The 27,819-nt window shown below is 40.9% G+C and overlaps 1 protein-coding gene across 7 annotated transcripts; it reads right to left on the bottom strand.

The window, feature by feature from the left end:
- Window positions 1–267: 267 nt before the first annotated feature.
- Window positions 268–26,902, bottom strand: ptprnb (protein tyrosine phosphatase receptor type Nb). Of its 7 annotated transcripts, XM_054795378.1 has the most exons (24): window positions 25,514–25,611; window positions 24,686–24,765; window positions 20,265–20,317; window positions 19,417–19,467; window positions 11,027–11,137; window positions 10,852–10,948; window positions 10,658–10,784; window positions 10,233–10,590; window positions 9,987–10,130; window positions 9,783–9,817; window positions 7,541–7,677; window positions 7,388–7,467; window positions 7,242–7,306; window positions 6,892–7,107; window positions 6,498–6,773; window positions 6,224–6,371; window positions 6,074–6,147; window positions 4,540–4,617; window positions 3,972–4,091; window positions 3,733–3,899; window positions 3,380–3,433; window positions 3,224–3,288; window positions 3,085–3,158; window positions 268–1,044 (listed from the first exon to the last, which is right to left on the bottom strand). In XM_054795378.1, exons 2-24 carry the CDS (start codon window positions 24,700–24,702, stop codon window positions 973–975), a joined length of 2,619 nt encoding a protein of 872 aa, XP_054651353.1. In that variant the 5' UTR covers window positions 24,703–24,765; window positions 25,514–25,611; the 3' UTR covers window positions 268–972. The 7 variants fall into 7 exon arrangements, with proteins under 7 accessions (XP_054651353.1, XP_054651356.1, XP_054651358.1 ...); XM_054795381.1 differs by lacking the exons at window positions 24,686–24,765; window positions 25,514–25,611 and adding an exon at window positions 25,830–25,871; XM_054795383.1 differs by lacking the exon at window positions 20,265–20,317 and having other exon boundaries at window positions 25,514–25,600.
- Window positions 26,903–27,819: the final 917 nt, after the last annotated feature.

Raw genomic sequence — 27,819 nt, 5'->3', positions numbered from 1 at the left:
GCCAGTAACAGTAGGTCGGATTAGGTCTTGGGTTGGGTCTACACCTCTAACGCTTTTGCCAGCAAGTCACACCGGAAATGTTTTCTTCTTGCTATGTCTAGAGGCAAACCTGAATTTCATAAATTTTCCCTCATTTTCTGGAAACTGTCCCTCATTTTTATGTTGCCACGTATGTGATGTTATAAGTATAGTTAGTATAACTATTGCTATTGTTGGATTTGCTATGACGTGATTACACAGACAAAGTCAAACAAATTGATTGCAGTACTGAAACACGAAAATATTTATTTATAATTTCACAGTTACAAAATTATTCTTTTTCATTGAATAGTATTTCTTTGATTATTTTTTTTGTTCATTTTTTAAGTTGCGTGAGACACACGACAATACCAGTGACAAAAACGTCTTAATGGCACAGAGAGGACATTTTGATTTTCTGCAGAGGTTTGTCATGTAAGGAAAGTTTACTGCCAGCAGGATATCAACACCAATATCAACTCTGCCTTAGCTTATACTTTACCATATAGAATGAAGTAGAGGCCTTTTTCCAAGCTTCTGAGTCATACACACACACTTCCTGAGACATAAACATAATGTATTAAGCAGCACAATTAACAACAAACCACACAAGCACAAGCTGAAAGGCATTCTGCTCGAGGTTCCCACAAGAAAACCACCACAGGATCTTTAGACTGGATTTGCACAGGTATGAGTGAAACCTGAATTTTTACTTGTGGTTCATTTACATGCTACCAGACGGTGGGGAAAAAATTAGGGAAGCAAGTAACACAGCATATTAAAGTGTAAATGCAGTTTAAATTACAACACATATGATCTCACAGACAGATAATCATGTGATAGACGCCTGTGCACATCCTTTCCAAATGTTTTAAAGACATTGCTGTGACATCACTGTTAAGTTTCAAGGCAAAAGGCAGTCCGGAGGTCGTCAGACAGAAGGCTGGTACCGCTTCACTGAGGCTGAGCTTTAAGAATGGCGTTGACCTCCTCAGCAACAGCAGTCAGCGCGAACTCAAACTGGTCCTGAAAACAGAATGTCAACGTTCACCTTAGTGTAGGTGTGTCACGAGACACCCGACTCACGAGACGAGACAATGCATGAGACTGGATCCACGAAAACGAGACGAGAGTTTAACATGAATTTGAAGAAAAGTACAATGAAAAAATATGACTAGACAAACCTTTTTATTTAACCGGCCTGTCACAAAACAATGCAGGTGCATTTTGAAATGTTTATTGTCCCACAAATTCACTAAACTATATTGTCAACATTTTTGATACCAAATAAATCATGGTTATAGTATATAATAATAATATATCATAATAATGCAATAGTTCCTTTAATATGTCACCTTTCGCTCTGTAAAGCTGTGCAATTGGCATTTTTCACATGTATGTTTACATGTATGTTCTCACAGGCAATTTGTACTGTCTTTTCTTGAAATACTGGCTTTTCAATAGAGGTGTCAGCATTAATAGTTCCAGGTTGTAGTTGAACAATGCCAGCTGATATTTATAATTAAAATAAATATTACACTCGTCCTTCGCTACACCACATTTCAACATCGCTCCCTCGTTCCATCTCGGTTTTTCAAAAATTAATTAATAAATGACTTCTGTTTTGTGGTTGACTATGGACTATTTTTAGTCGAAAAATATTGAAAAACAAGTTATCTGTAGCATTCTGGCCACTAGGCGTCAGTAATGTTACATGACATTAGGTTAGATTACTTTCACACTGCATGTTAGTCAGCCATGGCATGTCTGACACGATATAGTTCTCCTGCAGTTCTCCCATTCCGTATGGAAGTGGTAAGGTTTTCGTTTCTTCGTGTACCTTTTCTTTCTTCCCCACTCCATTTGAAACACTTTCTTACGTTTATAGTAGCTTGCGATGCAAGCGGTGGCTGTCTTTGTGTCCCTACAATAATCCTGTAGCCTGTGCATTGCAGTTGAGCAAGATGGTGTAAACAAAGAATAACAGGACTGCAAAGGTGACTATAGGGATGTTATTTCATGTCTACGGGGCTCTAATAATGTTTAAAAAATCATATTTCGAAAGTCATAAACAGGTTTGCGATGCTCTCACTACAAAAATATTCACTTTATAAATATTGAATCTTACTTTGCGGAAATTCACTTATCACCCGAAGCAATTAACCAATTCATCTACTTATATTACGCCTTTTTGCTCCATTTTTCCACTTTTGCTGGGTTTTTGTATATTTTATTTCTGCAATGATCCACGTTGCACAGACTTGCACAGACTGCCCCTGCGTCACACTTTGGGCACCCATGCGTTCACCAGGAAGGCAAGGTGCTGCCAGGTGATGGAGCCCAAGCTCTGCCTTCTTGGTCCTGTGGCATTGTGGAGGGGTTTATGCTGCTTTCAGAGCCACATTGCATTGTACGGTGGTATGGAGGCAGCGTTCCACTCCCACTCACCTGTGCGGCGGATACTTCACCTTTGTTGACTGCTTGTATTTAATTATGGAATAAATACATGACACAAGAAACACTTCCTGCCTTTCACTTTTAATGCGCACCCCTACTGTCGCTATATTTAGCGAGTTTAGTAAACACAGGTCACCTATGTATGAGGTGTGTAATGAAGCAGAGTGATGGTCGCCACAGTGCCATTATTAATGTTGATGGTGATTAATGGTAATGGCGATTAAGGGTGCAGACAAGTCCGAACATCCTGAGCTGACAAATCTTGAGTAACTTTGATCAAATGTAGAATTACTACAGCTTCTGCTTCGACATTAACACGACGCTGCAGCTGTTAAGCTCCGAAGGAAAAAACAGCCACACGTCACTCACTGACACCAGGTAGGTTGGATTGCAAGGTTTAATGAGAGTGTAAAGCACTTACAGTAAGGTGCGGTTCCAATCCTGCCTCTCACACTGCTACTTCCATATTACTGTATTATCATTCATAGTAGCGATGCCAAAGTTCACAGTCTGATTGGCTTCTGGCTGCCTTGTTCTCGTGAGACAGCTTTTCTCCAAACAAGAAATCTTGTCACGTTTTAATCTTGCTAGATCTCGTGACACCCCTACCTTAGTGCGAACCATCCCAGGCCTCTGGTCACGAACGTGCTCCAGCGTCGCAGCAATGTCAATCTCCTTCACACCTGCAGAGCAGCAGAAAACACCCACCGTGACTTTATGGATGATGACTTTAAATGCTAAAGCTTACCTTTGGCCATACGATTCAGAACCATGTCAATCAGGATGTAAGTCCCAGTCCGACCTGTTCCGTTACTATGAAGACAACAAGCAAAGAAGAAAAAGTCACAGTTTGTTGTTACTTTCATGTACTGTGATGGTTGGTCCTGAACTTGTCATGGCATACCTGCAGTGGACGATGATGGGGCACGAGCGTCCTCGGTAGCATTTATTCACCTTCCTGAGGAGAAACAAGTGGGAAAATATCATCCATGCCACATCTGGAGGGCACAGCACAGACATTTCCAGTGATGGGCTTCTTGCTGCAGCCACATCAGTCCATGATCATTTTTGTGACTATGCAACTGGACCCAGACTACTAGCTGCAAAACCACAAGAATGACACAGACAGACATGTTCAACATGAAACCACTGCTAGGAAGGGTGATGCAAAGGAGAGCTCTATGTTGTCTTCATCAAATTAGGAGGCTTCTGCATAAATATCTTTTCATTCCACACTTGCTCTCACTGGAGTTGTACCTGCGGAAGTCCAGTAGAGGGCGCGTGGAGGTGGGGATGCTATGAGCCGGCCAGCTAAGGAAGTGGAACTGAGTGAGAGTCCTGGTCTCTTGCGTCTGAACATTCTTCAGGTAGAAGCTTCTCACCAGGAAGTCCTTGCACCAGATGTGCTCGGACACCAGGTTCACCTGCAAATAGAGACAGCGACAAAACGGTCAGACAGTGTGATGTGAGGCGCAAGATGCAGCTGTGGAGCTCACCTCGTAGATATGGTACAGAGAGGAACCCTCATCAGGCCAGTAGCGGTCGCATTGTTTTTCTCCTTCCTCCACCAGAGCTGTCATCATGACGATCACCGCGCAGCCGCTCTCCCACACCATCTGTACAACATCCCATCATGTCCAGGCCATATTTTGTGGTCCCCTACTTAAGATACTTCAGCTTGCTTAATTGGCCAATACTGAACTTGCAGTGAGCTTGTTACACAGTGAAATGAACTAGACAGAATACTAACTACAATCACAGTGCAAACACAAAAATGACAGAAAAGTAAAAAGGTAAGTAAACACACATAGGATAACTACTACTATGTTAACTCTAAACGCTTTTTATAAAACAAGTGCCGCAAGGCATGCTGGGAAGCCGGAAGCACTCCCAGCAACACTACAATATACTGTAATATATTTTTATATTTGCATTATATAATACTTAAAACCTTTTTTTGTGGAATACTTGATACGGCCCAGACTCACCCAAACTCTACCTCTAATGGACCCCACGTAAGCTGAGTTTGAAACCCCTGTTTAAAGTGAAGTGTCTGCCACTGACCTGCCAGAAGTCAGAGATGGTGTGTGACAGGGGGCCCTGGGTGGCGATGTAAGCCGGCATGCGAGGGTCGTGTTCAATCTAGGAGTGAAAGAGAGGATGGGCTGACTACAAAGTGTTCATAGAAACCAACTGCAATGATGATACATGTAAACCGGAGGTGTCCAAATTTTTTCCGCTGAAAACTGAAGGACTGAAGTTTTGCCTTTGGATTGTAGATATGCAACGACTGTGAAGTGTTACGTTTTGCTGTTTGTGCGTAATGCACAAACAGCAAACAGCAAAGAGAAACATGTACCGCTGCATGTCCAGCGATCGCAAAGCAGCTACACATCGCACCAGACAGGAAAGAGCACAAACCGGGAAACAACGTGAAACATGACATAAAGCCCTGGTGATGTGAAGGGAGAGTAAGGTGTGTTCCTTCGAAACTTCAGATCTCATATTAAACCTCCCTTTTTCTATAAGTTGTGGTATATATTACAGAAGTTGTCTCGTTTTGCATAAACAGTGTTTATTTGTGAAATTCATCCAATAGAAGAGGCATAATGTGTTCATAACACCATATTAGTTTGAGGGAAGAGCTGCGATATCGGTAATCTGTATCAGTAATGAAGTGCTGGACGATATCGGATATCAAGCATCTCCAATAGAAAGTGGTTTGATGTCAATATCTGCAGGGGAGTAAAAAGATTGCTGCAGCGATCAATCCAGCAGAGGGCGCTGTCTTACGTGTCAAACCTTTCCAGCATTTCCAGAGGACATGTGATGTTGTGCAATTGCCAATGTTATAAGTACTTTGTGATTGTGTAAATGTGTAAAATTGATTTTAAAATGCATGTAGTAACTGTGAGAGGCATATTGCAGGGTTTAAAGCAGGGGTGTCCAAAGTACGGCCCCGGGGCCATTTGTGGCCGGCAGCTTGTTTTTTATTGGTCCTCGGCACATCATAGAAATTCAGTTAAACAAAAAAACGCCCCCAAAAACAGCAAAAATGGAGGGTAAAAAAAGTACTAACAATGAATAATAATACACTCTGTCATCTATAACAAGTACCACTGGTTAAGAGTGTTAAAAACAGACAATTTAGTTGTTTTTTTAATGGGTGTGCTTATTATTTTTGCTATCCTGGCACGTATCTACTGTATTGCAATATATAATCATTAATTTTATGTTTAGGATAAGGCCGCACGGTGATCTAGTTAATTGGTTAATTGCCGACTCTAAATTGTCCATAGATGTGAGTGTGAATGATTGTTTGTCTATATGTGCCCTGCGATTGGCTGGTGACCAGTCCAGCGTGTACCCCGCAATCAGCTGGGATAGGCTCCAGCATACCCCCGCGACCCTAATGAGGAGAAGCGGCATAGAAAATGGATGGATGGATGTTTAAAATATGCCGAGGACCAATAAAAAATGTTCTGCGGGCCGGAAATAACCCCCAGGCCGCATTTTGGACACCGTTGATGTAACGGTTTCTGCAAGACAAACTGGTCCTGTAATTACACACTCCACCAGTCAACCAGGTGAGCCTTACTATGGGGCTGGCATTGATGTAATCCGAGCGTGAAGGGTTGATCTCCGCTTTGAGCTTCACCCTGGCATGATCGTCTTGAGGAACAAAAGGAAAACATTCATCGTGTTGCATGTTGCATTGTGACAGTTCCAACCTGCTGTGGGCACTTACAAGGTAGCGAGTCGTGACAGCGGTTCCTCTTGGCGTTGGGGTCACTCTGAGCCACGGTCACGCTGCTGGGCTCCGCCTGGTATGAGCACAAAGCTTCCCACTCCTTCAGTAGGCGATCCTTGTTCCTCAAGTGGTCCTCCATGTATGCCTTTTCAAAAATAGGCCATGACAATTTTAATTTTTCAAACAAGTGCGTCGTTATGGTTAAACTGATAACTGGACGCAACTTTTATGAGAACGAAAAGGCACGTTTAGACTGTAAAAGGAGGCTGACCAAAATCATATGACCGGTGGAGATGTCCATGTTGGCCTGCGCCGGTTCCTCACACCATGATGGCGTGCTGCTGTGGGAGCTGGGACTGGGCTGGGCTCCGTCACTGAACTGGGACGACACGCTGCTCACTCTTGAGTCGATGCCCCCTACTGCTCCTCCTGCCCCTCGCCCCACACCAGCTGCTGCTCCGCCGCTCGTCCCTCCCACAGCGCCCAGGGCGGCAGCTTCCAGGCGTCCAAAAGCACCTTTGGAGGCCATATGCTGGCGACACAGGTCCTGGTGAGCCAGTTATGCACGTATTTTGTTGTATCCTTTCACTTTGAAATCCCAGTTTCAAGGCCTGTTCAATATCGTGGCTCACATTCTTACTTCATATTCCTATTGGCCTCCTCACCTGGTACTCCTGGTGGCTGAAGCTGCCTGCCTCCATGCCAAGGCCCAGCTTCCTGGTCGCCAGCCTGTGGGCATGGTTACGCAAGCAGTTGATGCTCAGGGCTGCCAGCAGGATGCCGCCAATGCAGGCAAAAGCCACCATGGTTGCAAAAACCCAGCGAGAGCCAGGCTGGACAGGGGTAGCCAGGGGCAACGCTTTTCCATCACTTTTCAGTGGCTGATGACAAAAAAAATTGCACTGAATAAATTTGATAATGGAGCTGTGGCAATCAACACCCACTTTTTAATGCAAATTACCACCCCCCAGAGTGGAACTTGGTTTTTATTTGTTGATTACTTTAATCTTCTCACCGGCCTGTCGCTGTTCTGCACAAACTTCAAGCCTGCTTTAGGCTCCAGGACATTCTTATCTGTAACTGAGCATGTGCAGAAATCACTCAATCAATCATTCTACACACAAAATGGCGGCACACATCCATCAGTGATGCTACACGTACCATGTTTCTCTGCCACATCAGCAGCTGACACGTTCCTGGAGTCAGAGTCGATCCTGTCAGCAATTGTCGTTACAACCTCACTGGCAGAAGATTGACAAATGACGTTGATGTGTTTGAATGGGATAAAAGCTTTGCTTAAAGGCAATGTCATACTCTTTAGGTTTGTTCTTTTCCGGTTTGCCCAATGTACCCGAGCTTGTCTCCTTTGGCACCCCCACTGGTTTGGAGGACTTCATGGTGGGCAGACCATTTGGTGTAGCCGTCTTGTACTCCATGGAACCCTCTGTGATCTGAAGAATGAACAGGTGAAAGAAAAATTGGGAGTAGCTAACTTTCCAAATGAAAGAAATTACAATCTGGTTAAAATCCACCAGTGCAAAACGTGACTACAGTCATACGATTTAGAATTTTTTTTACTACAGCGGAACCCGTTTATGTGGACGCCGCTTGAACTGGCTGACTGGCGTCAACATAACTGAAACTAGCCATTATTTTTGTTTAGACTCTTATGTTTATTTGTGTGTATTTTATACTTTCATCTAACAGAGCTACTGCGGTAATTTCGTTATATGTCACGAATGCAATGAAAAAATCTTTCTTCTGGTGGCTAACAATTTAACATTTTGTTAGTTGCTGTGGTAGACTGCCATGCTTTCACTTTTAAGCTCACTTTGCAGTGACCCGGATGTAGTCTGGATGTAGGATGTAGTTAACAATACTACAACACTTGTTGACGTAAACTGACCCATTTTTAATGGAAATGCTCCCTTTAGTTCAAGAAAAGCGGTACAGGTATGTCCGCCGTCGACTTAAGCGGCGCTTTTAAGAATAAGAGGAGCACGGAGGAGCAGGACCGAGAGTTGGTCGACACAGACGGGTTGTCGACGGTATAAGAAAAATGAGGTGTTCAATACTTATTTTCCTCTCTACAGTAATCCCTCGCTACTTTCACGGCTTCATTCTATCACTGTTTGTCAAATATATATTACGGTCGTCCCTTGCTACTTTGCGGTTCAAACATCGCAGTTTTTCAAAACGAAATAAATAAATGATCACTGTTTCGTGGTTGAATATGGTCTATTATTAGTATAAAAAAAGAAGCATATTTAAGCAAATTGTACGTATTCATGGCCTAAATTAAGCACGTACCAGCATAAAAATGACTACGTGAACAAAGGTAGAACTATAAGGCATTCAAAAGACGTGATATGAAGTGTAATACAGTATCTGTGACTTGTTGTGTGCTCTGTTAGCTGAGTGCTTAGCAGCAGGTTACCAGTAGTAGAGAGTGGCCGACAGCAGCTCCTGTGTGAATGTTCACTACATGTGCTCTCAGCTTGCTAATGAAGCGATTGAAGTCCACCGTGAGTCTCTACTTAACCATAAACAGCGGAAGTAGAGTCGTACACACTGGTCTCTAGGTGTCAGCAACGTTACACTGATGAGACAATAGCCACTAGGAAGTATGATGTCAATGCTAAATTGACATAAATCTTATTTATGTCTAAGATTTCTTATTTTCTATTATTATGTCTACTATATTGAGTAATACAAGTGTAAAGTAGTACAAGTGTAAACAGTGGTAAAAAAAACTATTTAGAAAATCATAAACAGGTTTTCTATGCTCTAAATACAAAAATATTTCATTTATTAATATTGAATCCTATTTCACGAAGATTCACTTATCGCAGTCGGGTCTGGAACCAATTAACAGCGATAAGAGGGATGACCATAATTAATAAATCCATTATGAATCATTAAAAGTAATGAATAAATCATGCTCTTTAGTGGTTGACGATGGCTTATTATTAGTAAAAACAATATTCATATTTTAGCTAATTTTACATATGTAAGGTATTCAGAAGACACATTCAAAAGCATTGCAATGAGCTGTCAGTAATGTTCCCGTAATATTTGGTGAGACACACAAGCACCAGACTTGAATGGAACAACCGTCTTTTATTGAACGTTTGAACGATCTCACAACAGGCACAATAATCCCTAACACGGGCTATTGTTGTGGCCGTCACCCACGCAAAGATAAAACTCAACACTAATCCCCCGACATCACTTCCTGTCCACTCCCCACTCAGCTCTCTGGAACAAATTTACAGCAACACACACAAGTATGAGTCTTATTTCCTTTGATTATCTACTATATTGGGTAATGCGAGTTTAAAAGTGACTATAGGGGTGTTAGTTCATGTCTAGAGGGCTGGAATAATGTTAAAAACTGCATTTAGAGGTTTTTGATGCTCTACCTATGAAAACATTTGATTTATAAATAAGAAATCCTACTTTACGGAAATTCACTTGTCACGGTGAAGGTCTGGAAGTAATTAACCACGATAAACGAGGGATTACTGTATATGCTGTTAACATGGGTCCCACTCACCTTCTTCCCTGTGGCAGCAGTATTTCCATAGTTATCTGGAAAGTGGATATGTCACATGATTAGGTGTACGTACTGTAGTTCAAACGCTGACTGTAGTGACAAGCATCATCATCATCATCTACCGTGATACTTCCCTGGCGTTTGATGGCATGAAATGGTAGGATAGGATTCATACAGTATGTGAGGGCCAGAAGGCTGACAGACCTTTCGTGGGTTTATGGCTGAAGGAGCTCTCCAGCTGCAGCTGTTTGAGCACAGCCGGCAGCTTGTCCGTCTGCTCGGGGGACAAATCTTTCACATCCAGTCCATAGTGGTCCAGCAGCGCAGCCAGACGTTGTAGAGAGCGTGCTGCAAATCAGTACATGAATCATTATTGCATTCTGATGGCCCATTTATGCTTCAATAATAACATTAATGCAATTATTTATGATTTATTTTATTTCCTCTCACCATCCAATCCTGCCATGGCATCGTACTTCAGCATCGGCTTGCTGCGCTGCTGCTCCTTGCTAAGATGTTTAACTTGCGCAAGGTAGTCCTCATCATAGTCCAGCGGGAAGTCAAGCTCCGGTAATGAGGAGGCCAGCGCTGAAGATGTTCCTGGCGCTCCCCTGTGGCGGGAGGAGGAGAAGGAGGAAGAGGATGGAGACATGAGGTAGGACAGCAGGTGCTGGATAAGCTGCCTGTCACTGTCCAGGATTTTTCCTTGGGATCTGGTGCGTGGAGGGACGCGGAGGAATGGAGAGATTGGATTATTTTCCAAGGAGTTGAGGGATCGCTCATTCTCGTCCTCATAGCCAAACTTCTGCTGCAACAACACAAATGTGACACAACAGCTTAGGCTTTACAACCTGATGTCACTTATATTCCCTTACCTGGTGGTAGATGTACGGGTCCAGCAGGGGCTGTATGGATGACTGAGAGGGGTCAAAGGTGAGGTATTGAATGTACTGCTGTAGCATTTCCGGGTCACGTGACTCCTCAGCTCTCTGACTTCTCCACCTGGAAAGACACATGGATTTAAAAATCTTCACCATCAGGTACTGCATGCTGGTTGGACTTCTCTTACTGTTTGCGCTCATGAAGCTGCGAGGAGCCAACGGTGGGAATGTGACTCAACTCTCGCCCAATTGTCGCCTGGGTGACATCATCCTTCCAGGTCATACCTACTCAGCCCACACAGTTGTCAAAGGGGATATCCACTTTTTTTTTTTAATCGAGGGAAACACGATGTTGAGACTCACCTTGCACCATCAGGTCTTTGAGGACCTCCTGCAGCTTATGCAAAGTAGGTAGGGACACCAGGTACAGTATGGGTTCCTGGTGACGAGCGCGGCACTGTCCGAATAAACCATCTGCACAGGGAGAGATGATGAGAGGCGACATGAAGCAAATACTGTATATACACCTTTGTTTATGTCACATTTAAAAAGGCGTCACTTCCTGTTGTATGGAAAGGACGCTCACGGAAAAGCTCTGTCTACCATTACCGGAGTTTTAAACTTTTTGTGACTTTTGGTGACTATAGTTCTTGATCACAACTTGTGATTACAACTCTGCAAGTGTGTGCTGAGACTTCAGCCTCAATTCGGACCAGCGAGTGGATTAAACTCACCAAAACAGACAGTTAGCTGGAGCCGACAGCCGTTAAAGGCAAGCTATCACGCTAGCTGCGGTTTGACAGCTGCACACGAAGCCAGATTTCAAAACATCTGGTGTTATCTTGTGGAGCTTTTTTTCTGGGAGATACGGGTGAGAGACAAACTCGCTGTTATAAGTAAAAGTAATCACCGAAGGCATTACACCACAAGCTAACGGCTAACTGACGGCGTTGCTAAGCAACACTAACATTGTCAAAGGCTCGAGGGAGAAGAAGCGGATTAAGCGGTGGTTCTAGCAGTTCAGACAAAGTACTCCAGATTCAGTCAAGTATGTGGAAGATGATGATCTAGAACTGACTATGAGACAACCGGAGGAGCTACCCGTGTACCTCAACCGCCGCCGAGACCTGACAACAAAGACACAGTTAAGCAGATGAAACAACTGAGTGGAAATATAGATTCAGCAACAGCAAGAGCCGTACAGATGATTAATGACCACGCGAAAAAGGAAAAAAGAGGCTTAATGGAGTTGTGTGAGGCTACCGTAGCGAAAGTCCTGGGGGACTTTGGAAGGCAGCTGCAGCAACTTGTGGAGAGTTCAAACTCCACGCAAAGACAAATTCAAGGTCTCATGGAGAATTCCAACTACACGCAAAGAGAAATTCAAGGTATGAGAGAGGAAGTTCAAGGTCTGAGAGGAGTCAACGGTGAGATGCAAAAAGAGATAGGGTCCCTAAGGAAGGAAGTTCAAGGTCTGAGAGGGGTCAATGGTGAGACGCAAAAAGAAATAGGGTCCCTAAAGAAGGAAATTCAAAATCAGAGAGCAGAGAATAAGTCATTGCAAAGCGATATGGGGTCATTGGGGTCATTAAGGAAAGCAGTGCAAAGTCTGAGAGTGGAGAATAAAGAATTACAGGAAAGTAATGCAGCAAGGAAGCAAGGAAGGATCCAAGGAACATGGAGTGCAAACTGCAAAATCTTCATCAAAGCAAATGGAGTACCAGAGGCCAGAGTTCTTGTTGTCAAAGACATCATGGACCGAGAAAGATATTGAGGTCTCCCCACATGGAAGAGTACAGCTCTAACATGCTACAAGATCTACAATTGGACACTTTTTGTTTTACAGATCACAAACAATTGGATATGAAAAAAGACATTGATCCGGACTCGAATTTTTTCTCTCATATTACAAATGACTGCTGTTATTATACGGAAGAGCAATACAACAGCAGCTTCATCAACGACGACAAGTTACCCATCATTTGCATGTATGCAAACTTTACTAATATTAAACAATATTTGAATCAATTCAAAGAACCTTTCAAACTAATAGCAATCTCTGAAACTTGGATCAATACCAACAAAGAAAAAAGCAAAAATGTGTTAATAAGCTGTGTGTAGAACTCCAAAGTCAAAGATTGCAATCTTTGAGGACTGGATTAAGACAACGTTTACAGACATAGGTCAAAAAACTATTTTTATATGTGGAGACTTCAATATTGACCTTTTGAACCCACACAAGTGCAAGGAAATAGACGACTTCACAGACACAATATACAGCTTGAGTTTATATCCTAAAATCATGAGACCAAGCAGAATAACAGACCACTGTGCCACCCTTATCGATAATGTATTCACCAATGACTTTGATAACAAAACCATCAGTGGCCTGCGAATTAGTGACATCAGTAATCATCTTCCAGTGTTCACAATTTACAATGAACATTATAATTAAAGACAGGTGGAGGAAAAAAAGACTTTTCAAAGACTGCGTACAGAAGACAGCATCTGTGTCCTCAGGAAAGATCTCGAAGAACAAAGTTGGGAGAGGGTCTACAGTGCAACAGATGTGGAGGAAGCATATGACAACTTTCTAGGTACTTATATGGAGCTCTACGATAAGAACTGTCCCTGGCAAGAGAAGTCCAAGAAGCAAAGAAAAACAACCAGCCATGGATGACAAAAGGACTAAAAAACGCCTGTAAGAAGAAGAACACATTATACAGGACATTCATCATTCAACAAACTACAAAAGCAGAACAAAAGTATAAGACTTACAAAAATAAGCTGACAACTATCTTGAGAGTGTGTAAGAGGGAATATTATAGCCAGGTACTTGATAAGAACAAAAATAACATGAGAACAACTTGGGGCATCTTAAATAGTATTATAAAGAACAACATTAAGAAAGCAGACTACCCTCACTATTTCATGGTTGGAAACACTAACAGGGATGACATGAAGGAGGTAGTTGAAATGTTCAACGATTATTTTGTAAATATTGGACCAAAACTGGAAGAAGAAATCCCAAAACAAGACACAATTGATGAATGGAAAGATATCATTGATAGGAATCTGAATTCTATGTTTCTCACCGTTGTATCCAAAAAGGAGAATACTGACATTGTTAAACATTTTAAGGCAAAAACATCAACTGATTGTCATGGACTTGAAATGGAAACAATTAAGAGGGCCATCAATGAGATCACAGACCCGTTAACATATATTAGTAACTTATCTTTTCAGACTGGAATATTTCCAAGCAAAATGAAAACAGCCAAGGTGGTTCCAAGGTGGGGTTTTTTAAGGAAAAAAAAATCTGTTTCTTTTTTCATATTTATTTATATATACTTTTTTTTTTTTTTTTGGTCTTACTGTCATCTATTATGTATTATCCTGATTATCATAGAAAACATGACATGGAACGCAGGAAGTGAACAACAAGTGTTGTAATAGATGTGGAATAGATGGGGGGTAGGATTAAATAAGCTTTGATTCTTCCTACTCCTTTTGGACATGTGGAACTGTGAAAGAATGATTCATGGCATGTATTCCATTGCAACCTTCATGTTCAAATAAACTAATACCAAACCAAACGAAGAATGACACTCACTAATGTGATGGCATGACTGTGACATCAAAATGTTAACGTCTCCTTTAAATTGAACAAAGAACACACATTCATTCAAAATACACTCAACCCTCGGTTCTAGAAAGCACCAGTTTTTCTACTGTTCTGTTTTCGACAAAAACATTTGCCTCAATTTCCGTATAATATTTCATATAAACTAGCCTGTTTGTCCCGTACTGCATCCATCCATCCATTCATTTTCTATGCCGCTTATCCTAATTAGGGTTGCGGGGGTATGCTGGAGCCCATCCCAGCTGACTTCGGGCGTGATGCGGGGTACAACCCTGGACTAGTCGCCAGCCTATCGCAGGGCACATATATCCGTACTGTATCATTCCATGAAATTGAGCGCCCAAACAAAGCAACCTATTAGTTGCTGACTCACTGTCACTGCGACTGATAATTAAACCCACCATGGGGCCAAAGAAAGTTGTGAGTGCCAGCAATTTGATAAATTTGAGACGTAAATCATCACTAAGTACTATGGTAATTTCTGGTGTATAAGCCGCTACTTTGTTCTCACACTTTGAACATAGTAATGCAGCTAAATTATTGCTAAAAATGAACTACAGTTCCCATGATGCTTAGAGTGCAGCTTTGGGAAGTAGTGAATTGGACCAGTGAAGTGGATGCTAATATCACATTTTGAAGCCTTATACAGCGATTGTGTTTTGATCTGACAAATCTTAAGTATGTTTGATCAAGAGTAGAATTACTACAGCTTCTTACTACAGTTTGGACTGCTTGGACCGCGGAACTAACGAGTAACGCTGGTAGAATTGCAAGGATTACAGTGTGTATTTCTTTAGAGGGTGTCAAAAAATCCACTATCACCAATGGGTTTTGAAATGCTGGAGGGCAGCTCGAGGGCAGCTAAAGGGCTAATTTGCATAAATGTTCAATCGCTAGCAGTGTGACTGAAGTGCTGTATGTAAGTTTTATCCCCGACAATACCTACAATGTCGACGAAACTTTCTGCACCGTGAAAGGCACCTGAGGTCGCACCCGAAAGGCAGAGGAGGATGCTGACCATTGCACAAAAAGTTGGACGTCTCGACATGCTGAAGCAGGGTAGAAGTTGCGGCTGTCGGGCGCCATTACAGAGGAGATGGAGGAGGAGGAAAATACGACGTCAGGAGCAATATGTTTTAACAAGGATACAAAAACGCTACAGTACAGCGGAATGGCGCCAGGACAAAGAGGCACGGTCAGAGGAGTGAAATAAGCATGAGTTACTTAATAATTTCTTGTGTCCAACCTCCTTGGTTGATTTTAAATTCAAACAAAGCTTTCAACATTTTTTAGCGCGCCTAAACAAGAGTGAAATGTGAGAAAATGTTAATGGCTGTCTGAGAAAAGTGTTTAAAGTGTATGGTGAGGGATTTGAAAGCCTTAAAACATAATAATTGTAAAAAAAAATTAAGCTGGCTACGTCGCGGAACCTATCCCCTGCGAAAAATGAGGGAACACTATATAACTTACATACAGTACTATGATGCTGATTCCATCGGAACATCGATCGTCTTATATTGTCATTCATTAGTGGTATACCTATACATTTTATTCTTGAAAATTCATAGTAAAGGTGTGTGTGAGGCATATTAAAGAGAAAAGGGGAAGCCTATGGAGCTGAATCTAAAGGCCCTGTCACACCTTGACGATTTAGCCAGCGCATGCCCGACGTGATCATTTTGATGACATACGTTGAACTGTCGACGTTTTTTTCAATTTTGGGCGTATACATAGCGTATTCATAACGAGTTTGACGTATACATGACGTATTAGTAACTTATATAGAACGTTTCTATAACTTATAGACAACTTATACCAACGAATGCGTAGCGTGTTGCCGGCGTTCACAACTTATGCCCAACGCCAGTCTACCTTATGCAAACCGTACGGTAGCGTATGGCTGACGATCACGTGCCGTAGCCTATAAAAAGGCTGCCACTTGATGACTCAAATCATAATCTCACTAGACATCGGAGTATCAACATCACCATCATGCCGAAGAAAATTTCGAAGACCGCTGCCAAGAAGTATCAGGGTAGTGACGGAGGACGAGGGCGAGGACGTGGACGTAAGAAGGATCCATCACCACCCACACCCTCCCACTCTCACTCTGATGGAGATGACGCAGGTTCTAACGCCTCTCAGGCATCGTCAATGGTATCGGAAGCTGCTTCCCCAGTGGCCTCCATCTCCTCTCAGCCAACCCTTGCCAAGAAGACACAGTTTTGTCTCAATGTCCAAGAGGAGCTTATGTGTGATTTCCTTCATGAGAACACCATCCTCTGGGACATCAAGAAGACTGACTACCGGAGAGTGGACAAGAAGGCGAAGGTACGCTTGATATTATCTTGACGTATTACGACTTGTGTGTAACTTACAAATAACGTGTGTGAACGGGCGTCAACGATCGCATAACTTATTGCCCGTGTATGCGGGACGTATGAATCATACGTTGACATACGTTGAAAAGTTTTGTGCATGCACAAAATTTTTGGACGACTTGGACATACTACCGCGTATGCCGGCGTGCTTCAGCGTGCTCTTAACTTATACAAAACTTACCCATAACTTATTCGACGTATGCCAGCGTATTGGCCAAATTTTTCATACGTTGGCGTACGCTGGCGAAATCGTCAAGGTGTGACAGGGCCTTAATGTAAAAAATCCAACAGTCACTCTTATTTCAAATACTGATCCAAAATTGGAGGAGAATGCCAACATCAAGCTCGCAGGAGGGTTTGGAGGGGGAGGAGCGAGCTGTCTGCCAAAAGCATACATTTTCATGGGCATATGTCATATGACAACCACTCCTAAATGTTTCATATCCAGTATGATTATAGTTTCATTTATTTGAACAGACAAACAAGTTACATTGGAATACATCACATATTACGATTCACAGTTCCAAATGTCCAAAATGAGTAGGAAGAATCAAAGCGTATTTAATTCTACCCCCCATCTGTTTTACATCAACTGCAATACATTTGTTCACTTCTTGTATTCCTCTATTCCACTCTTGCTGGTTTAAAATACATGGGAAAATCGTAAGTCAACAGTAGGCTAAGTTCTTGTCTTCATATGACAATCACAATAAATAATAAGTATAAAATAGTATAATGGAAATATACTAAAACAGCAAATGTTAAAAATGGTGATTTTAGAAATAGAGGATTTGTATGTTCTATATACGCAGCATTATGCATTATCCTAACTGATGTTTTTTGCAGTACATTTAGCGGGTGGAGTTTGCTTTTATAGTCACTATAGTCAGTATGTCTCTTAGGGACTTAAAGTGAAGCACAAAGATGTATTATTGGACATTCCATGTGTTCTTATGGGTTAAAATTCTTCATCTGCACCTTCATGATACTTTGAGTGTAATAACATCAACATTTACTGCAGTTGCAACCTGAAGCAGAGCTGATGTTATTCTGTGTGTGTGTTGATGAGTCATCGCCGCTATCTCAGATCAGACACACACACACCGGGGAGACACAGTTGTCGGGCAGTTGATGTCACTGTCGTCATAGTAACAGCTTCCATGGGCTGCAACTGGCTGGCAGCAGCTGACGGAGGAGACATTTACATTGCACTTCCGCCCACTTTTTTTTCCCCCCATCTACCCTTGTGTACGCTCATTGACACAGCATTCCGTATTATTCTGCAGCGTTAAAAATGTGAGCATAACTGTGAAATAGCCACAGTAAAAAGCTGTCTATCTTAGCTACAGTATCTTATCTTAACTATCTTATCCTAGTAAATAACCATAAAGCACAAGACTGTGTCGCAATCCGCGCACTTCGTTATGTTTAGTTATTTTGCGCTATTTATCTTGCTCAAAGAATTGTATGTCATAAAATAAGACAATAATTGTATTCTTTCAGGGCTGTCCAAAGTGCGGCTTGGTGGGCATTCATGGCCTGCAGCTTGTTTTTATTACATTAAAATTACATTACATTTACATTACATGACATTATAGAAATAAAATGAAGCCAAAAAACTCAGCAAAAATGCAAAAAATAGAGCAAAAAGGCAAAATGTAATAAGAAGAAGCTGAAATGTTGATACTAATAACTAATAATGAAACAAAGCTTTGTCTTTAAATATATATAAAATTTATTTTCACCTTTTTACAAAATTAAAAAATACATAAAAATATCAAAGTGGCCCTCTGCATCCTTTGATTTTCAGTGTATAGCACTCAGTGGAAAAAGTTTGGACACCTATGTGTTATTTAAATGATATTGATCAATTGTCTTGTATTGTTGTATTTACAGTATATACAGTCAAAACCCGCTTTTTGTACGCCCTAGTCTTTCTATGATTCGCTTTTCGTATTTATTTATTAATCGTATTTATTTTTAAAATGTTGTCTCAACAAACTATTAAGCACTATCAACAGCAACAATACCATTTGGAAAGCTGCACATTTCTATGTGGCACAATCATCCATATAAGAACAAAGTGTGAAAAACTGGACTAATACAATCATTGTCATTATAAAATGGGTATGGCTGGGTATTTTTATTTCAGTACCACTGGTCGCTTGTGATTATTTTGCTCCACTGCGTGTGAGTCAAGACTGATTCCTCCTGAGGTGTGATTTTAGATTAAAAGTATCAAATAAAGACGCCTTACTCCCCCTTCACATAACCAACACTTTACAGTCATTGAAAATGGCATATTCACAATCTGAAGGCAGATTTTGGGAATAATTCCAGACCGCGGACATACTGAGCTAGCAAACTTGCTGCTCTGTGGAGTACAGTATGCCGCAGTTTGATGTGGTCTGACTCGTGCACCGATGTCAATATCGGCAGAAAAAACGATCCCAGTATGCTGGATACGTAATTTTTATGCCAATATTGGCCGACCAATATATTTTGTCTGGATCGTTACACTCGCTTGCATCCCTGAATCTAGTGGCAGCAGAAAAATGCAGCCATGAACACCTTAGGTTCACTCTAATTTGCACGCATCTCTGGCAACGATGTCCCTTCATGTTAGAACAAAGCTTGAAGCTCAATATGGACAAAAGTCACATTGCAGCTTTGAGGACATTATCGGTTAAAATGAGCAGCAAGTTGTAGAAGCTGTTGTGCAAACTCACCGTCGATGCACAGAAGATCTCTGGGACAAAGTTTCTTCTCGAACAAGCAACCTGTGAAGAAAAAAAAAGACTCTTTCAGTATTGAGGCTGCCTGATCTTTCAAGGCACACAGAATATTTTGTTCTATGACTATATGAACATGGATAATATAAACACCCTACCTATATAAACACCCTACCTATATAAACAACCTGCCAAAAGAAAGATTAGACTCTCGTATTTCATTAGAAAAAAAGTTTGTTTCCACCGTGTTCCATTCTTTAGCAATCAGCAGTGGACCATACAGTAGGTAAGTCTCAGGAAAATATCAGTTCCCAACAGTAAAAGAGAGAAAAACAGCTTTTTGTGAAAAGATACATTTCAAGTGTAACTTTCACTTTGACACAATTTTTGTGCTTTTGTGACAGCTCAAATATCAAAACAGCTATACCACAACATAACACAAAAAAGGGTTGTTTTACTTCAAAATAATTTATTTACAAATATAACATCATGAACTGTTGTGGAACTAATCTGTGTCTGTGCGCGCACGTGCACGTGTGTGTGTGCATGGGCATGCGTTACAATTTCCCTACAATGCGTAACCTTCTGCACGCTACACTCCCCTCCTCCTGTGGAGCGTTTTAATACATGCAAGTGATCCATGCCGAGCTCTTATTAAATGCACTTCTGCCACCTTGTGGCCATTTTTATAGCTTAAAACAGCAGTGACAGTGGCATCTGTTAATGTGCAGTTGCATCATCACCATCATCATCACTGTTGCACAAAAAAATGTAAAAGACACACAAATACGTCTTTAGGATCAGGCGTTCGGATTTATAAAAACGTATAAATACGTCTTTGGTACCTTTTCCACCTGCGCTATGCTCCTGTCTCTGCATCCTGGGGTCACGACCATGCCTAGAGGTGACACAATTTTCAATGTCTGTCAAACATTGGCAGCATTTCTTGAAATGCTGGCTTTTCAACTGTTAAAGAGCAGGATTTCTTTTGCGATGACATTCTGTGAATGCACACCATTTTGCTGTTCTGTTTGCATTTACTTTGCCGACCAAACATCTCAGTGAGTGTTGACGGTCGGGATAAAGACTGCATCTCGATGTGTAGTTTTTTTCCCAGATAGAAAAACCAGGTGGATATGTTTGAGGTGGGCAAATTTGTGGACAAATTTGTTTTGTTGCCTTTTCGGCATACTAGCTCGTTCGTCTTGATGGGCTCAGCTTGCTCATTATTAACATTCCCACACGCAGGCTGTAGCATTTGCCTTTGCAATCATCTTTTTCCCTCCTAACTCCTCTGACGTTACTATATGTACAGAGAAAAAGCGACTGTATGACTGACAAGAGGTCTCACTCTGTTCTACATTGTTTGGAATGCTGTTGCTCTGTCAAGCATCTACAAGTAGGTGCTGAACCGATGCACAGAGTGAACTCTCTTCCTGCCTGTTCAAAGGCAAGAAAAACAGACACATGGCCCTATATGGAGGCCAATAAAATTATTAAGTTCCTTTTCATTTATCGTGAGATTCATTTATTTATTTATCATCGCGAGGCAGTTTTTTTGTCAACAATAAATCTCGCCACGTCTTGTGGGACCCCTAGTACTCACCACTAACCAATGTAATGTCATATAATGTAAGATAATCCATGAACAGATGGAATCACATCATCACATGAGAGAAGTTCTATGAAAGTTTGACTTTTGCGTCTCAGAGCAACTGTGATGCATTCAAGGCCTGCCGAAAAAGTGAGAAATCTCAACGCTTGATGAAAAAACATTATCCGCTTAAAGATATAAATATGTAAAAAAAAAAAAATCACAATGGCACATTGTAAATTTTCTGTACATTTTACCCTTATTGTCACATATTTATAAATTATTACCGACTTAAATGAAAATGAATGAGATTTTCTGCAGAAAAAAATATTTTTTGTCCAAAATCTGTGAATCGCAAATGTGCGGGGATCCACTGTATATACTGTATATTAAAGTGTATTGACAGAAGTATACGGTTTAAGACATAGCCACTGTATTATGATACGTACTATGCTCATGTCAGTGAAAGCGTGTGTTTCAGTTGACCTTTCCTAATCCTGCCAGGTGGCAAACAGCAGCAGATGTGCAGCTGTTTTTCGCTTCATTTACACCCGTTTGACTTCACCGAGGTGGGTTATGTGTGATTGCTTCTTCACTCCCTGACAAAGAATGAAATGTCTCATTTTCTTCCGCCTTTTCAGTTGATTCAAGTGTAATCCTGATTCTCACCACGTGTCGTGTTGCAAGAACGTCACACTGACATCACGACTGCAGGAATGGCTCAACGGCAAAGTGGTGTTCAAGCACGAGATGGGAAAGCTTCCCCAAGATGAATAATCTCCCCTCCACCCGCATGCGTACACCTCCTCCTCTCTCGTCACGTCGAGAAGATTTCAGTCTGTCGCTGTCAAAATTGCTGTAAACTCAAGGGATTTCCTCTCCAGTAGCCTCTGCTTGATAAAATCTTTACATTGATCAGTCAAACGAGCAAGGCAGGATGGTACTGTTGCCGAGCGACAGCCGAGGCGGCAAGGTTACAACCCTTTGTGGATCAGCTGACCCTTGGACTTTAGTGTGGCTGCATCACAGTGTGAGCATCATTGTTTCTCATGGACACACAATATGGACTCCTCCTCTAATGGACTGCTCAGCCTAACACTTCCACCACAAAAGATCTTTCGCCATTTGAGGCCTGAGGCTGTTTACTGCCATTTCAAACCTCAACATCCAGTAGACTGTATATATGAGCGCCATGAAACCACACCTCATTGGCAAGTAGACCACGTAACAATAACACAATCTTAAAGTAACCTCTTCTTCTGATATTTCCAGGGTCGCACCTCTAAGCCAGTATTTCCGTCAGTATACTTCAATAAGTATACAGTGAACACTGTGTACTGAGGGCATCAATTTTGTGTTGTTGCTGTTCCAAATCCATTACAACCAAAAACGACCCTACTAATGAATTTTCTCAAGCATAAGACGCAACCTTGTAGAAAACGTTTAACATTTATTCTTGGAATGTTACATATGGCATTTATGTTGTGAACCAAAGCTGTACGAGTGGTCCTTGCGGTACACCTTTTCGCAACACACTCCCGAAAATTCATGAAAAACTTAATTTTGGCCCCTAAAAACAAGACCGAGGATGATGAAAGAATGCGCAATATAGGCAGCACTTGTCTTAATAGCTTGACTGAACGTCTACTCGGACGTTATAAGGATGACGAGGAGGTGGTCGATCAACAGTCTCTTTATTGCCAAAACAAAGCAGGCTACTGTCGGCCGAACCATGCCAAAACAACATCAGCAAACTCAGCTGTCCTCTCGGCACACAACAACACACGTCACATTCACAGACGGTCGGAAATCACAAAACTCTTTAATACTACAGTATGCATAACTGAAAGCGTCAGTAATAACAAGGCAGTGTAGTGGTCCTGTTATCAAGATAGAAAGGTTGCTAGTGCTTTGGCTGTTTTCTTCTTTGTGTTTTATTACGATACTGTAATACTGTACAAAAAAATAATAATAAGAAGAAATGAAATAAGGCATTACTAAAGACAGCAACTAAGTAATGATGATTGTTCTTTTCTTGTGAACATTTTTTGATTCATAAGAGTAGATTCTTCAAAGTAAGTCATTGTACTAATGATAGCAAACTATTAATCAAATCATTTTAAACTTAAAAAGATAAGAAAGCCATTACATTACAGTCTTAAATCATTTGGATTTCATTTAGACAAGCCCTGTATTCACTATTTATTTTATCCATAGCTGGTCCTGTATTTATGTGGATTGTATTACTTTATGTTGATGAGAGTAATGTAAATTGGTCATCCATGAATTTGTTGCATATATTGTATTCAAAGTCCCTTTATCTGTTTGTATATTCAGTTAAATTAATCAATTAATTATTGGAAACAATGCAATATTTGTCAACAAGTCCCTCCTCTTCCGCTACGCAGACAGTTTGGGCATTTTGGCCAATGAGCATGAATGCACATATACACTCAAAAAAATATGAAAGTGCGCAAATTGAGACACAGTCCTGGGGGCCACGTTGAAGTCTGCCAGTTTCTGTCCGTGGTGCTGAAACCTTGCTTCAAGCGCACGATGGCAGTGGGAAGTTACTCACTGTGTCGCAAATGAAATAAGCATACTGTGTACACTGTACATCCCTCGTTTATTGCTGTTAATTGGTTGCAGACCCCACAGTTTTAGGTGAATTTATGCGAAATATGATTCCTTTTTTATATATGAAATAACATAAAAACCTGTTTACAACTTTCTAAATATGTTTTTTAACATTATAAGAGCCCTCTAGACATGAACTAACACCCCTATAGTCACCTTTTACACTCGTATTGTCCAATATAGCAGACATAATAAGCGTACGTGATCGATTTAAGATAGATACTTTATTGATCTCCAAGAGAAAGTCACATTTCCCGCAGCTCTGTGGGAATGTCCTAATCAACTTAATCACTTTGACAGTTGATTCAATTTCAGAGTTGAATTTCAGCTTGGCGTTGGTTAGCCCCTGTTTTTATTGGGACTTTTTATTAGGGATTATTGTGCCTGTTGTGAGATCATTCAAACCTGTAATAAATGCCTGGTGCTCCAGCGATGAAGTCTGGTGCTTATGTGGTTCACCAAACATTACAGTAACATTACTGACACCTAGTGACCAGTGTAGAATACTACATATCCTTCACAGCATCTTTGAATGCCTCTTCTGAATGCCTTACATTTGTATGTTAGTTCATTTAGCCATTTTCATGCTTGAAAATGCTTAATTTAGGCAAAAAACATGTGTAAAATTGGCTTAACTAGGCATTTTCTTTTCTTTTTACTAATATTTGGTAATGGTTTAACTCATCTTGAACATGCACACAAGTTAGACTGGAGCACATCACACAGCACAATTCACAGTTTCGCATGTCCAAAAAGGAGTAGGAAGAAGCAAAGCTTATTTAATCCTACCCATCATCCGTTTCACGTCAGTTGCAATACATTTGTTCTCCTCCTGTTTTCCAAATGTACTTTTGCCTTTTGTAAATGCCTTGGGAAGTGTTACGGCAGTATAACAATATAGTGCAATAATAGTCAAGGTTTATACTTACTGTAAGGAAACTATAGACTTAATGATAGTAATAAATTGATAATAACAGATAAAATAGTTGACAAAATCATAACTTCATAATGAGGGAGTAGAGACCATGTACTCACCAGAATGAAGAGTTCATAGTTAGTGTAGTACTGGTTAGACAGTATTGTGTATACACACAGTGGTTCAGGTCTCTTCTTCTCTGTAATTTGCAAACATCAACTGCTTGTACTGTTTCCTGAAATCACTCATTTTAGTGCATTGTTTGAGGTGCTTACTCAATCCGCTCCACAACTTGAGTCCACATACTGTACAGAAATGCTGAAGGTTTTTAGTGTTGTCCTTGTGTTTTAGGTTTAAGTTTTCCCTAAAGATCATACTTACTGTTTTACTTTTTTGGGTAGAGGGTTATTCTTTGCTTTATCCATAATTATAGCTGTTTGAAAGTTTACCAGATCAGCAAATTTTAATAATTCACACCCATCCTGCAGAACAGTGGCGGTTCTGGCTTGAATGACGCCCTGGGCGGACTGAAGCTGTGGTGCACCCCCCACTACTCACTACTAATTTTTATTTACAAATACCTTTTTTTTTAATTTATGTCTTATATATATTTTAAGTTATACATTGCCACAAAAGCCTATAAAATGTATTAATAAATAAAAACAACAAAAATAGAAAGGACAATTATTTTTTGCAGTGCACAACCCCATCAGCCCCCCTTCTCCCCACCTCAACACACTTCAACTTTATCCAACTACAGAAAGGTGCTTATATCACAAGCTCAAGCTCACCTTAAACTGCATTTGACTTAAATCCACATTTACACAATCAAAACTCTCAAAGTCAAGAAAACAAATGAACAGCAGTTAGTCTATAGCCGCCAAGTAACGTTAGCTTATTTCATCTGTTTTGATAATGTGGTGTAAATAAAGTGATGCTATAGCTACCTTTATCTTTGGCCCTTTTCTCCTCCCCTTCTTCCCTCTTCTTTCTAAATTGTGCACCTGATGGCTTTGAGTTTGTCTTTTCCATGTTTTGTTGACACAAATTAATGGCGCCTTTATCATTATCTCCCACCGTCCCAACTAGCAGTCAAGGCTAAACCAACTCATATCGAGTCACAATTCATTTTTATTTCATATTTTCGTTGTGAAATAACATGTTTGAGACTATTGGTCTGTTATATATTTCATATAATATAATATTAACAATTAAATATGTTTAATTTTTTAGCAAATACTGTCGTAATTTACATTTTTTTACCTCATAATTAATCTGAGGCTGAGGCCCAGCGGCACCCGCCCCCTCGCTTCGTCTTTGGTTTGATCCACATGACGTGATCGACGTTTGATCATGTTTGGGGGCGCGAGTATCACGCCTGTAGAGGGCGCCCATCTGCCACGCATATGCGCAGATTTGGTGAGGATATGATGAGCGCTGAGCATTAGTAAATAGAATTTTTTTTCCACCCCCGCGGGGCCCCCTGGAAAATGCCGCCCTGGGCAATTGCCCATGTGGCCTATAGCAAGAAACGCCACTGCTGCTGAAGCATAATGTGTGATGTGACCTGACATTAGTTTGAGGGTAGAGCTGCTGCCTATATTGGTGTAGGTAATGAAGTGCCGGGCAACATCGGCATACCGGATATCGGTAAAAAGCCAATACTGTATTGAGCATCTCTAGTTAAAACTAATAATACGTGTGTCATGAGTTTAATTTGAAAAATGACGCCTGCTTTCGAGGAAAGTATAGAAGACGCGCTGTGTACTTGCACCATTCTGATACGTATTTTGCATGAAAAGTCTATGAAGAAGCTCGTGTTGTTTTCCTCATTTTTCATCAAGTATTTCAGATTTTCTTCAAAGCAGTATCATGTCTCATTTTACTGTGCTTATTGCGCAAAGCTCACCGCTTCTGTGTTTGTTTTTTTATTCCATCTTATTTTGTGCATAATAAAATTATTACAGCAGAAATCTACTTTTTGCGTCAAAAAGCGACACACTCGAGGATTAAAGAAAGAGTTCCAAAAGTGTGCCATTTGATGTGCTGTGTAATTGGTACGAGCTGCAATGAATAACACCGTCACCGGGAAGCACCGCCACATAGAAGCTGATCTTACCGTGTCTGGCGGCCGCGTTGAGAGGGCAGGAGGAGGTGAGGAGGAGGCACACAGCCGACCACAGCCGCCAGGACTTCATGGTACCGAACTCGAGAGGCACCAAAGTAACAAGGGGAGAAAGAGCCGCCTGGCCGCAGTTCGTCTACCAGCTCTCCATGGCGGAGGAGAAGCTGCTCCTTCTTCTGATGATGTTACACTCTGATTGGAGGCGTGCGGAACATCACCACACGGGGGCACTGCTACACCGCTTGTAACACGCCGGTAACTCGACTACGTCAACTGGGTAATCGGTAGAATTCAATTTAATTTTCACTTATTTGGGCCCAAATTGTCTTGTACATTTTGGCATTGTAATAGAGAAGATGGATTGATCAATCACAGGGCGCTCATCCCTCTAAAATAGAGTTGGTTGGGTCCACATAGCTTGTATTTTCCAATTAGTAAGGGTGGGCGATACTCCACGTTTGGGAGTAACTATACGGTCAGTATTGCCGATTCTGTTTACGTTTACATTTTTCAAGATCATTGAATGATTTTCTGACTTTTTTTGTTTATAGTGATTATAATCAGAATAAAACACAGGACAAATATTTTAGAAAAAAATGCCAACACACAGAACAATATAAAATAAATAAAATGATTCCTATCTTCTATACATAGTAATTATCTGAGCAAAATAAAATCAAAAGCACAGAATACGTGACCAAAAACTGCAATGGCTCTCATGTTGGGAGGGTCATGTGCAATGCAGCAGTTATTTGTACAATCCAACAAGTATATTGTTTTAAGTGGCTTTAACATGTTTTAAGTGTGTTATTATGTTTTGCTATGTTTAAAGTGTTTAACTCTTATTGTGTTAAACATCAATCTGTCCCTGGACAACAGATGGAAATTAACCTTAGGCTAGAATCTTACATATTTACATACAGTATCGTGGATACGTTCATCAATATGTACTGTCCCTATTTTAAATATTTCAAATCCTTTATATTTTGACCCCAAAAGCCCTCGGGTGTGTAGTATAACAATGTATAAATATAATATCAACCAAGTAATATGGTTAGGAAAAACATAACAAAAATGCATCGATATTTATGACAAAGAAACCAACTGAAAAATATCGCTCATCAGGAT

The sequence above is a fragment of the Dunckerocampus dactyliophorus genome, chromosome 1, assembly GCF_027744805.1.
Source record: "Dunckerocampus dactyliophorus isolate RoL2022-P2 chromosome 1, RoL_Ddac_1.1, whole genome shotgun sequence".
NCBI classification, from domain to species: domain Eukaryota; kingdom Metazoa; phylum Chordata; class Actinopteri; order Syngnathiformes; family Syngnathidae; genus Dunckerocampus; species Dunckerocampus dactyliophorus.
This window is presented reverse-complemented; position numbering and strand designations above follow the sequence as displayed.